The following is a 13,422-nucleotide window of genomic DNA, read 5'->3' as shown; positions in this document are numbered from 1 at the left end:
ATCTGATAAGGTATTAATGTCTAGAATATATAGGAAATTCCTACAACTCAGTAACAACAGCAGCAAAATAAAGCCCAATTAAAATATTGTCAAAAGACTTGGACATTTTTCCAAAGAAGATATGTGAATGACCAATAAGCACATGAAAAGATACTCAACATCATTAATCATTAGGGAAATGAAATACTACCTCACATTCATTCATAAGGATGCCCACTGGCAAAAGATTTTTTTAAAAAAATGGTTTGGTGAGGATATGGAGAAATTGGAACCCTTGTGCACTGCTGGTGGGAATGTAAAATGGTTACAACCATTGTAGAAAATGGTGTTTTCTTTAAAGTGTCTAAAGGAACTAATTCTTGAAAAAATTAAAAATAAAATTACCATATGGTCCAGTAATTTCACTTCTGAGTATATACCGAAAAGACTTGCAATCAGAATCTGCAAAAGGTACTTATACACCCATGTTCATAGCAGCATTATTCACAGTAGATAAAATGTGGAAACAAACCCAAATGCTCATCAACCAATGAGCAGATAAATAAAGTTGTGGTATATCCATACAGGGAAGTGTTATTCAGCCTTCAAAAGTTTAGAAGGAAATTCTGCCGTGCACTTCAGCATGCGTGAACTCTGAGGATATTGTGCTAAGTGAAAGAAGCCAGTCACACAAAGACAAAATACTGTGTGATTCCACTTATGTGAAGTACTTAGCATAGTCAAAATTATAAAGAACGTTGAATGTTGGTTCCCAGAGGCCCTGGGAAGAAGAAAATGGAGAGTTACTGTTTCGTGGGTATAGAGTTTCAGTTTTACAAGAGGAAAAGATTTAAGGGGATGGATGTTGGTGATAGTTGCACAGCAGTGTGAATGTATTTATTACCACTGAACTGTGCACTTAAACATGGTGAAGAGGGTAAATTTTATGTTATGTGTATTTTGCCACAACTTTTTAAAAGACATAAAAATGGGTTAAGAGAGTAGACACCTCCTGATAATTGTCTCATATACCTTAGAAGGTGATATAGCCCAGGCTCTGGAATCAGACTACCTGGATACAAATTCTAACTCCATAATTAGCTAACTTCTAATTTTGAACCAATTTCTTCACTTCTCTAAAACTCAATTTTCTCACCTATATGGGGATAAACAATAGTACCATTTTCAAAGAATTTTGTGATCTTTTAAAAATACTTGTTAAGTACATATACAAGGAACTGAACATTAGTTACAGGGGTAGAACAGTGTATGAAGCACATTTGTCCCAATCTTCACAGAGCTTCTGTTTTACCAGGTATGGGAAGTAGTCTTCATGTGATTAATTACGTGATTACTGTTGTGACACATGCTAAAAGAATGTGTACAAGGTACTACTAGAAAAGCATAAATGGGAACTGACCAAGTTAGGAGGGTCAAGAAAGGCCTCCCAGAAGAAGTGACATTTATATTAAAATCCTGAAGTTTTAGTTTTTGCCTGTTAGCTAGGCAAAAAGGGAGGTGAGAGGATAATCTAGGCAGAGAGAATAGCCCTGAGAGAGCCCTAAGGTGGAAAAGAGCTTGCAGAATTCAGGGAACCAAAGGAAGGCCATTGAGGCTAGGTCCTCGTGAGCAAGAAGTGAAGGGAATCAATTTAGGCAAATGAGGTAGATTTTGGCCAAAGCTGGACTTCGTAGGTTCGGTTAAGTTTCTGACTTTAGTCATAAATGTACACTCTGGAAGGATGTCAGATATGATCAGAAATGGATTTTCAGGGAATAAATACAAATGCAGAGAAACCAGTTAGATTATCAGAGTAGTCTGTAAGAAAGATTATGGCAACTTGGACTAGTATAAGTATGGCCATCAAAATGGAGTCAAGAAATATTCAGGATGTAGAATTAGAGTGTGTATATCTGCTCAGTTCGAAGAAAGCAATGGCACCCCACTCCAGTACTCTTGCCTGGAAAATCCCATGGACGGAGGAGCCTGGTAGGCTGAAGTCCATGGGGTCGCTAAGAGTCGGACACAACTGAGCGACTTCACTTTCACTTTTCATTTTCATGCGTTGGAGAAGGAAATGGCAACCCACTCCAGTGTTCTTGCCTGGAGAATCCCAGGGATGGGGGAGCCTGGTGGACCACCGTTTATGGGGTCACACAGAGTCGGACATGACTGAAGCTACTTAGCAGCAGCAGCAGCATCTGCTCAATTATTTCAGTCGTGTCTGACTCTTTTGCGACCCCCATGGACTGTAGCCCACCAGGCACCTCTGTCCATGGGATTCTCCAGGCAACAATACTGAAGTAGATTGCCATGCCCTCCTCCAGAGGATCTTCCCAACCCAGGGATCGAACCCATGTTTCTTGCATCTTCTGCATCGCAGGCAGATTCTTTACCACTGAGCCACTGAGGAAGCCCTTAGAATTGGTAGCTTTTGGTAATGAATATATAGAGTAAGGGGGGCTTCCCAGGTGGCACTAGTGATAAAGAACCCTCCTACCAATGTAGGAGACATAAGAGTTGCAGGTTCGATCCCTGGGTCTGTAAGATGCCCTGGAGGAGGGCATGGAAACCCACTATGTGTATTCCAGATAGATGGCTTTATTTGAATAATTTCATGATCATAAATTAGACCTACAGAATCATAGACTCTGAGAATAAAAAGAGCCCTCAGAGATTAACCACTCCATCCTCCTACTAGGAGAGATACAGTGATGTTGGGATAAATCACTATACATGAAATCAGGCCTTCTGAATTTAAGAAGCTGTGTTATCACTTACTGACTTCACAAGCTTGTTCAAGTTGTTTTACCTTTCTGAGCCTCTGTTTTCTCACTTGTACAATAAGGATAATAACAGATATATTTGAGGGTTGCTGTAAACATTTAATGAATTAAAGTACCTCTCATCATCTTACTTCCAACAGACTCAGCAAATTTTAAAGCTAAATGCCCTTATTTTATGCATAAAGATTGGACATACACAGGTCATGTTGGTAACAATGGCTACAGTAGAATGAGACCCTAGCCGCCTAGCTCTCAACACAGTAATCTCAACACATCAGTACTGCTTTGTAAATGCTTCTAGAACCTACTCATTCTTTCATTTCACAAACATTTAAAAGCACCAGGTAGATAGTAGGCACCTTAATTGCAGAGACAAATAGCTTACAGTCCAGTAGAAAAGACAGATTGTTACTGTTGTTAGTTACTAAGCCGTGTCCGACTCTTTGCAACCCATGGACTGTAGCCCACCAGGCTCCTCTGTCCATGGGATTTCCCAGGCAAAAATACTGGAGTGGGTTGCCATTTTCTTCTCTAGGGGATCGAACCCAGGTCTCCTGCATTAGCAGGTGAATTCTTAAGCGCTAAGTCACCAGGAAAGCCCAGAAAAGACAGATAAGAGACATTTAAAATGCACTGGTATTAGTGCTACAACAAAGCAGAACATGCACAGGATATTTGGAGACTGCAGTGAGGCACACGACTTATGTTGGCAGGAGGGGGAAATAGAAGACATACCCCAGAGAGTGCAGCAACTGAAGCAGGAGTAAGAGGTGGAGAAGAAGTAGAAGACCGCATGGAGAAGGGGATAATAGGCAAATTCCTTTCTGCCTTCTACTCACTTCACAGATTCATCCAGGGTGACTGCATACTGTACATTTTTGTTTTTTAAGTGCTGGTTTTATTTTTGACTTGTGAATAAGTTATAATAATATCTTTTTAATTGAAAATCAGTGTCTAAGTGCATTCAACAAGTTATTTTTCTAACACCTTCTACATAGCCAGCGGGCTTCCCATGTGACTCAGTGAGTAAAGAATCCGCCTGCCAGTGCAGGAGATACAGGTTCAATCCCTGGATAGAGATCCTCTGGAGAAGGAAATAACAACCCATTCCAGTATTCTTGCCTGGAAAATCCCATGGACAGAGGAGCCTGATGGGCTATAGTCCATAGGGTCACAAAGAGTCAGACATAAAACAAGTGTTGTTTTAGGCGCCAGGAACAGAAAGAAAGTGAAGTCGCTCAGTCGTGTCTGACTCTTTGCGACCCCATGGACTGTAGCCTGCCAGGCTCCTCTGTCCATGGAATTTTCCAGGCAAGAGTACTGGAGTGGATTGCCATGCCCTCCTCCAGGGGATCTTCTTGACCCAGGGATCAAACCGAGGTCTCCCGCATTGCAGGCAGACACTTTACCATCTGAGCCACCAGGGAAGGGCAGGAAGTTGTTTTAGGTGCCAGGAACAGAGCAGTGAACAAAACAAAATCTCACCCTCATGGAGCTTATATTCTAGCTTGGGGAGAGAGGAAATATCAATACATAATAGTTTAGAAGGTGACCATTGCAGTGGGAGAAAAATAAAGCTTGAGTAACAGGAAAGGGAATTGGGTTTGCAGGAGAAGGCTGAAACTTTTAAAGAGGTAGTCTGGGAAGGCTTTTGGATAAGGTGGCATTTGAATAGAGCACTAGCAGAAGAGGGGGAATGAGTCATGAGGATACCTGGCAGAAGAGTATTCAGGCAGAAGAGATAACAGAGCAAGAGCCAGCAGAGGGTAGTACATGAATTTAGAAAGATTGCTGAAGAAGTATATCAAGAAGGGGCTCTTTGGCCGTTATGCGTTTTTGGACTTTAACTTTGCAGAAAATAAGAAGCCAGGGATTCTTTGAGCAGAAGAATGATACGATTCAACAAAGAAATTTCCAACCATCAAGACCACTAAGGCATGCACTATAGAGTTTGCTAAAATTATTTTATGTAGGATTTTGACTGCATAAAATATATAAACAGTTTGAAAGGCATAAATGTATTAAAAATACAAATGTATTTGGGATAAAATACAACATCCTCTAATACTGTCTTAATGTTGTTTGTGGAATTTTAAAAAGATAAAGTTGAAAAACTATTAGCCATTACTGTGTAATTTCTTTTCATGCTTTTAAACCAAATAAATCATCAGGGTAAATATCTTTCATAACTTCTGTTTTTATAACAGCATGTCATAATGTAACATGAGCGTAGATGTTTTATAAAATATCAGTGGTACAAAGACTGTTCTATGTCTGAAGACAGTTTGTCTAAGGAAGTAAAATGGTGCCAACAATGTAGAAACCTGTGTCTGATGCTGGAGCCCTTCCACATTTTTTTGCCCTTTTTTTTTCTTATACTCTGACACTGACTTGGTAGGCGCTTTCTAAACAATCTCCTGTTGGTTCTTAGTGAGTTTAATTCATATTCCAACCATTGTGAACACACTGTACAACTTAAAAATACTTAAACCCAACTTTACAATACTGAAAATTAGTTGGATAGTATTACCACTGATTACCAAGTTAATTTTGTCTCTCATGGGATCATATTACAGAGGGATAGATTTATACTACTAATAAAAGCATCTTTCTGGGTTGCAAAAAAGAATGTAGGAAGTTTTTGAAACATGGTAAGGAGGTATTGGGGTGGGGAAGAATATGAACTCATCTTTTAAAAGTGATAGTGACTTTTAATTTAATTTTGCTAAAACACTTTGCTTCAGGGCTTGGCCCTATAGATATTGGGTTTCTCCTTGGAGTAGGTTTAGAGAACAGTACTTATTCCAGCCCTGATGGTTTCTTTCTTTTCAGGCAAGTCTCTTTCTCCCCTGGACCATGATTTCCTCAAATATAAAATGAAAAAATCTGATTCTAAGTTTCTTTCTAAATCTAAAACTATATGAAATACCGGCAGATTTTGAGAGGGCCAAATGTTTTTTGAGAGGAAGGAGAAATTTAATAAGTGTATGTACATGAAATCAACTTATAGTTTGCTGCTACTGTGAGAGTGAGATAATGACCACACCAGTGTATCCTAAAGAAATATACTAAAGGAAATACCCTGCATCCATTGAAGAGAAACTGTGGCTTTTAGATTTCTGCCTCAGAAGTGACAGATTGAGAGGAGCCAAAAGCTACATAGCTCTGATTTTTCCCAGGCCAAGCCTGGCACATTACAGCAGGTGGTAAAGTCACACGCACGGCTACATGCTGGGAAGGTAACCTTCCCCTGCCCTCCACAGACCACCCACCCCAGGATGGAATGTGTTCCAGATTCAGGTAAACCAGGTGTGCAATAGACAGTGGGCAGGGGGAGGGGAGGATGTTGCCAGAACACCTTTCCTAAAGGACAGGCCCCTGAACTTGCCGTGTGCCCTTGGCCCAGCAGCGGTGTTAGAAGGAAGTTCAAACTCAAGTGTTAGTGTATATAAGCATATATCAGAACTCTAGATATGCATTTCATCTACTAAGTGTCCCAGAAGAGCAGGCCGCTAATGAGTTACTTTACCTCTGACAAGTAACAGTGATACCCAGCTAGACAAAAGACAACAGTACAGAGTACTGCTCTGGATAGAATATCCTTTACAGTGTAGATACCTTCTCCTTAAAGTTTCTCTTTATCAAGTCTCATTCTTGAAGACTAGAAAGAACTTTTTGTCTAACTGAAGATAAGCCCTTTCATACCTTAATTTGGGCAGTTTTGAAATTCTTTCTTAGGTGAAACTTCAGTTTCCTATTAAAACATTTCAGTAAAGTGATTTTAAACCGGCAGAAGAAAAATCTATGTAGAAGGATGGGGAAAACTTCTGTGACCATTTGAGTAAAATGATGTCCTGATGAGACAAAGTCTTCACCAAAGGTTACAAGCAAAAGAAAACTATTCTCAACAGTGAAAGGATCAGTGTTAAATGAGGAAATTAGAGAGAAAAACAGATTTGGGGGGGAAACCTGATGAGGTGAGGGGCTTAGACTGTTGGAAAATAAGAAATCAGGGTGAGAAAAATAAAAGACTGTTCAGTACAATGAGAGCCTTTGGACTCAGATCCCTGGTCCCAGGGTTCACCATGACTAGCCTAACAAGGGAGGCTTGACTCCTAACCAGAAGGAGAGCTCCTTGGCTTCTGCAGGCCACAAGAGTTCTTCATATAATTGGCAGATTGCTAGAGAAGTTTTTCCATTTCTGTTTACTTTATAAGAAACTGGCAAAATGGTGTTTCTAAAATTAAGCAGAAATCCCCAATGGAATAGAAAAATCAGAAGTTGTCAGCTGTGGACAAAAAAGATAAAAATAGTATAAACATGTATCTGATTTACTTGACCTTGATTGAACTTACTTTAGGGGACTGATGAAGAAGTTACATTTGGTCCTTGCACCACATTTATGGTTTCTGAATAAGAGGCTTAGTATATTGCATTCATAATTATTACAGCAGTCTTTAAATAAAATGTTTTCATGCTCTTTGGTCACGAGTAAAGTTCTTATTAATTAAGAACTTTTAATGGAAAAGACATCAGAAAGGCAGTGTTTGACCCATGATCAGTTTTCACCTCCTTCCACTAGAGACAGTTTCTCCAGAATTCTCGGAAAAAGAGATGGCCAATGGGAAGTCGGTGTGGGGTGAGAGAAAGCATGTGGCTTTAGAGTCTAACAAACTAAGGTTCCAATCCCAGCTCTTTAACTATAGCTGTGAAACTTGGATGTGTTGACTGCTATCTCTGAGCTTTGAGATGTTAATCTGCAAAAATTAAATGTGATGGTATAAGGAAAATGCTTAAGTACTTGGCATAGAAGAAAACCCTAAAAAATGTTAGTTTTCATCATTTTTTTCTCTGCACCCACCCAAATAAGTTGTGGCTCATAATTTAGCCTTTTTTTGAATACCTGAAGGTTGTCATTTTGAGCATAAACAGTTATACTGTTTTGTAGTAAATAATAATTTCAGTGCAAAAAAAAAATGAGTCCAGTAAAAGCAATGAGTCTCAGATTGCAGAGCCTTTAGTATTCTTATATCTGTTTTTTTTTCTTGTGCTTCAAGAATTAGTGTTATATTTTGCTTCCCTGATAGCACAGTTGGTAAAGAATCTGCCTGCAATGCAGAAGTCCCCGGTTCGATTCCTGTGTCAGGAAGATCCACTGGAGAAGGGATAGGCTACCCATTTCCAGTGTTCTTGGGCCTCCCTTGTGGCTCAGCTGCTGAAGAATCCACCTGCAATGCAGGAGAGCTGTGTCTATCCCTGGGTTGGAAAGATCCCCTGGAGAAGGGAAAGGCTACCCCCTCCAGTATTCTGGTGTGGAGAATTCCATGGACTGTATAGTCCATGGACTTGCAGAGTCGGACGTGACCGAGGGACTTTCATTTTCACTTTGCTACCTCTACAATGGCCACCACTTCTCTTTCATATTGTCCTTTCTGTTCAGCTATAAACCAGTAAACCACAGCTTGCTACACTTATTTGTAAAATCAGAGTCTACAGAGTCTAAATGACCTTACAGTAAGCAGAGAATCTCTGTTTCTTTGACCATGGACATACTGGATATTCAAATTTTAGATGAGCAGGTGATTAAATAAATGACATTAATTTTGATATCTCGGAAGTCTTAAATATCTTCATGATTCTCAACTATATTTTTAAAAGATCTGATTACTGGGTAAAAATGCTTCTAGAAAAGGGAAAGATTGCTAATAGCACGTGTATAGTGTTTTATTTGACATGTTTAGTATCAGTACAAGGTTTTTGAAATGAAAGGAATATGAAAATTTGTGATGTATGAAGAACCCTGACATAACCCAGAAATGTGTTTCTTGTATTCTTTCTGTAGTTTGTAAAAGAAAAGGAAAGTTGTGCCTTTATGGTGATTTGCTGAGTTATAAATGTGAAGTATTTACCTAAAGTCATGTGACCTGCTAGAGGAGGAACTGGAACTTGAACACAAAGCTGTCTGATCCCACGTTTAAACTTTCTTTCTCCCCGTCTCTGGCCTGTTGTCTCTGCCCCTTTCTTGGTAGCAAGGTCTTCAGGAGCCTCTGCTCCTGGGAAGAGTGAACCCTTAAGTAGCCAATATCACACGCCAAGGCACAGAGTTCCCAGTCTGGTAATCACATATCTAGCCACTGTGCTTCCAGTCCCCTTCTCTGTGAGAGCTGCTGTTCATACCCAGTTGTGCTTACTCCTGGTAATAGTAGGAATCATAGTAAGAGTAGCAGTTGCTCCTTCTTTTTGGATGTAGCAGATGACACTTCTGTGGGACTTACCTATGAGCCAGACATTGTGCTAAGGCTTTACATATGTTGATTCATTGGATACTGTGATTATCTTCATTGAACAGTTCAGGAAACTGAGACACAGAAAGGTTAAGGAACATGTCTGAGATCATATAGCTGGGGCTAGAACCCAAGCCCAAGTTCTGACCCCTTGTCCAACTTTTAAAAGCCATATTACTTCCTGTAAACTATAAGTAAACAGCTCAATATGATCCTGTGTATTAGGGGAAATACTATTATATTTTACCATTTTGTAATAAGAAATGCAAATTTTTTCCTCATAGAGGAATTTAGATTAGATGTTTTAAAAATCTTTGACAAGAAACAGTGCTGTTGTGGGAGGGGGGGACACCTTCCAGGGCCCAAGAGTGGGCTCTTGTCTAACAGTCAGAAATGAACTGTCCGAGGAGACATGTGCTGACAAAACAAGAGACTTTATTGGGAAGGGACACCCCGGTGGAGAGCAGCAAGGTCAGGGAACCCAGGAGAACAGCTCTGCCACGTGGCTCGCAGTGTCGGATTTTATGGGGATGGGATTAGTCTCTGGGTTGTCTTTGGCCAGTCATTCTGACTCAAGAGTCCTTCCTGGTGACACACGCATTGCTCAGCCAAGATGGATGCCAGCAAGAAGGATGCTGGGAGGTGGTTGGACACGTGGTGTTTCCTGAACTCTTCTGGTTAGCGCTGGCTTGTTAGTTCCGTGCTCCTTACCAGGACCTCCTGTTGTAAAATAACGCACACAGGTGGTTACTGTGGTGCCTGACCAGGATGGGCGGTTTCAGTCAGTGTGCTTCCCATTAACAGTGCTACCAGTTAACCAGGTGGTTTGTTTTCTGAGTTTATACAAATTTTTAATACTTTATTCAGTTGAATAGGTAATATTTATTGAGTGCTTATTGTATGCTTAGGATGAGCTAAGTGTTTTATGTTATTAGCTCATTTAGTCCTCATAAGAACCCTATGTTATCAGTAATGTCATTATCCCTGTTTTATGAGAAAATTGAAAATTGGAAGTAGCGACCTGCCCAAGGACGCCTAGCTACTAGGGGCAAAATTGAGATTTGAACTGACAGTCTGACTTTAGAACCAGCACTCAAACATTCAAATAGCATTTCTAGAATTTCAGAATTATTTATGATTCCAGAAATTTTCTGTATCATCTGTTTATTTTTGGTGGTTTTATTGAAATACAATACTGTATTTTTTCCATCTAGGTTTATGTTCCAGATGAAAATAATGCTATTTTGGGAAGAAATACAAATAAGCAAGTTTTCGAAGGCTTGACAACTGGACTTCTCAAAGTCAGTGCTGCGGTTTTTGGCTGCCTGATTGCCAATCGACCAGATGGAAACAGAAAGCCAACTACACCAAAAATATCAACACAGGAAATGAAAAGCAAACACTCACAAGGTGATGCTTTTAACAGTCGAGTTCAGGACCTCATCAGGTAAATTTCTAGATTTCTTAAAACTTGTTTGTTTAAAAAAATTATTTTAAAATAATTTTAATTCTCAGGTCCCATGTGATGGCAAGTGTTCTAATACCATCCACAAATTCCTGATAGAAAATATACCACATTTTGTAGAGAGAAGGAAAATCCTATTAATGAAAAGTAGTATAGTTAAAGCTTATCTGTCATTCTTGATATTTAATATTCAACATTAGAATAGGTAGTTTCCAAGCTTTTTGTAACTGTTTTTGCTGTCAACTCTTTCCAACTCAAAGAATTTGTAAGAATTCCCGTATCTCAGGTCATCTCTGTTTATAAATTTGGTTCAGATTCTAACTACTCATAATAGCTATCATTAATTGTAGCACCCATTATTAGTAATGTATTGTGGTGTTGTTTAGTTGCTAAGTTGTGTCTGACTCTTTGCAACCCCATGGAGTGCAGTATGGCAGCTTCATTGTCCTTCACTATATCCCAGAGTGTGCTCAAACTCATGTGCATTGAGTTGGTAACCTCATTTTGTCAGAACTCTCCACTATGACAAAGAACTCTTGACTCCCGGTGTGGAAAGAAAGAATCTTTTAGGGGCTTCCCAGGTGGCACTAGTAGTAAAGAACCAGCCTGCCAGCGCTGGGGATGCCAGAGACAAGAGTTCAGTCCCTGGGTTGGGAAGATTTCCTGGAGGAGGGCCTGGCAACCCACTCCAGTATTCTTGCCTGGAGAATCCCACAGACAAAGGAGCCTGGCAGGCTACAGTCCATAGGGTCACAAAAAGTCTGACATGACTGAAGTTACTTAGCACTCACACAGAAAGTGTGGAAACTCTAGAGGACAATGATATCCTTTGGATCCTCTGTAGTTTTGCCCCAGGTGATGCTAGTGGTAATGAACCCACCTGCAATTCAGGAGACATAATGAGGTGTGGGTTTCATCCCTGGGTCGGGAAGATGCCCTAGAGAAGGACTTGGCAACACACTCCAGTATTCTTGCCTGGAGAATCCCATGGACAGAGGAACCTGGTGGGCTGCAGTCCATAGGATCACAAAGAATCGGACACGACTGAAGCGACTTAGCTCGCACACACTCCACTATGACCCATCCATCTTTGGTGCCACTGCAAGGCATAGCTTATAGCTTTGTTGAATTACACAAGACTGTGATCCATGAAGGGGAGTAAAGTATTGTAGTAGAAGCTTTGCAGCCCTGTAAGTGTAGTATTTCTAATTCAGACTTTGTTCAGTTCAGTTCAGTCACTCAGTTGTGTCTGACTCCTTGAGACCCCATGGACTGCAGCATGCCAGGCCTCCCTGTCCATCACCAACTCCTGGAGTTTCCTCAAACTCATGTCTATTGAGTCAGTGATGCCATCCAACCATCTCATCCTCTGTCATCCCATTCTCCTCCTGCCTTAAATCTTTCCCAGCATCAGGGTCTTTTCAGATGAGTCATTTCTTTGCATCAGGTAACCAAAGTATTGGAGTTTCAGCTTCAGCATCAGTCCTTCCAATGAATACTCAGGACTGATCTCCTTTAGGATGGACTGGTTGGATCTCCTTGCAGTCCAAAGGACTCTGAAGAGTCTTCTCCAACACCACAGTTCAAAAGCATCAATTCTCTGGCACTCAGCTTTCTTTATAGTCCCAACTCTCACATCCATACATGACCACTGGAAAAACCATAGCCTTAACTAGATGGACTTTTGTTGGCAGAGTAATGTCTCTGCTTTTTAATATGCTATCTAGGTTGGTCATAACTTTCCTTCCAAGGAGTAAGTGTCTTTTAATTTCATGGCTGCAGTCACCATCTGCAGTGATTTTGGAGCCCCCAAAAATAAAGTCAGCCACTGTTTCCACTGTTTCCCCATCTATTTGCCATGAAGTGATGGGACCAGATGCCATGATCTTTGTTTTCTGAATGTTGAGCTTTAAGCCAACTTTTTCACTCTCCTCTTTCACTTTCATCGAGAGGATCTTTAGTTCCTCTTTGTTTTCTGCCATAAGGGTGGTGTCATCTGCATATCTGAAGTTATTGATATTTCTCCCGGCAATCTTGATTCCAGTTTGTGCTTCATCCAGCCTGACATTTCTCATGATGTACTCTGCATATAAGTTAAATAAGCAGGAGGACAATGTAAAGTCTTGACGTACTCCTTTCCCTATTTGGAACCAGTCTGTTGTTCAAACTTTGTAGGTAAGGAAATTGCTCAGTGGGGTTAAGTGCTTTGCCCAAGGTTATGTAATGAATAAGTTTAAAATTTAAGTAGAATTGAGACTGGAACTCAGGTCTATCTGGACTTCTAACAGCTGTATATTTTCCACTACACAAATGTGGCAATTTCTAACACCTGTCCAAGGTCAATCCTGCTTCCTTCCACAGTCACCTTTTTCCGGGGAAATTTATTCCTACTCTTGACATTCAAATTCTTTTTGCCTAGTGAATCTGGAATCAGATAGGACATTTAATTTCCCAACAGGATTCCATCTGGTATTAATCAATTACCTGTCCCACCTAGCAGAAACTCCTCTGTGATCTGCACTGATCTCTGACTCTCAAAACCCATGCAATTTGTTACTCTTTGAAGCTTATAGTAGGTTAATAGGAGAAAGAGAATGCCCTCTTCTGCATTCGCTTCTTTCTCAGTTCATAAATTTCATCTGGTCTCTTGTAGTGCTTTCTTGGAAACAGTTGTTTCATTCAGGATCTTTTTTACCCTTGATTACTTTGTTAACTTGTTCCTTGCAGCTGCCTTCCCTCTCTCCCCAAGCATATTTATTGCTCCAGAGTACCAGGCAGGCCCTTTGGGTCCACAAACCATTTATCATGCAGCACTTGACTTTGACCCTCCCTGGCCTTTCTCCCTGTTGCTTGATCTCATTCAATTTCCCCATGTCCTTTTGGTCTGTAGAACCTGGCCCTCCCTGCT

At 40.4% G+C, this 13,422-nt stretch overlaps 1 protein-coding gene across 2 annotated transcripts in view; it reads left to right on the top strand.

Moving 5' to 3' along the window:
• SCAPER (S-phase cyclin A associated protein in the ER) overlaps positions 1 to 13,422 on the top strand; it is a 400,216-nt gene that overhangs the window by 312,558 nt on the left and 74,236 nt on the right. For both annotated transcript variants that reach the window (XM_043921754.1, XM_043921755.1), the window contains exon 26: positions 10,264 to 10,496. In XM_043921754.1, the coding sequence (XP_043777689.1) occupies positions 10,264 to 10,496 (233 nt within the window). The remainder of the gene's footprint in view (positions 1 to 10,263; positions 10,497 to 13,422) is intronic.

This window comes from Cervus elaphus, chromosome 13 (assembly GCF_910594005.1).
Source record: "Cervus elaphus chromosome 13, mCerEla1.1, whole genome shotgun sequence".
In the NCBI taxonomy this organism is placed as follows: Eukaryota; Metazoa; Chordata; class Mammalia; order Artiodactyla; family Cervidae; genus Cervus; species Cervus elaphus.
This window is presented reverse-complemented; position numbering and strand designations above follow the sequence as displayed.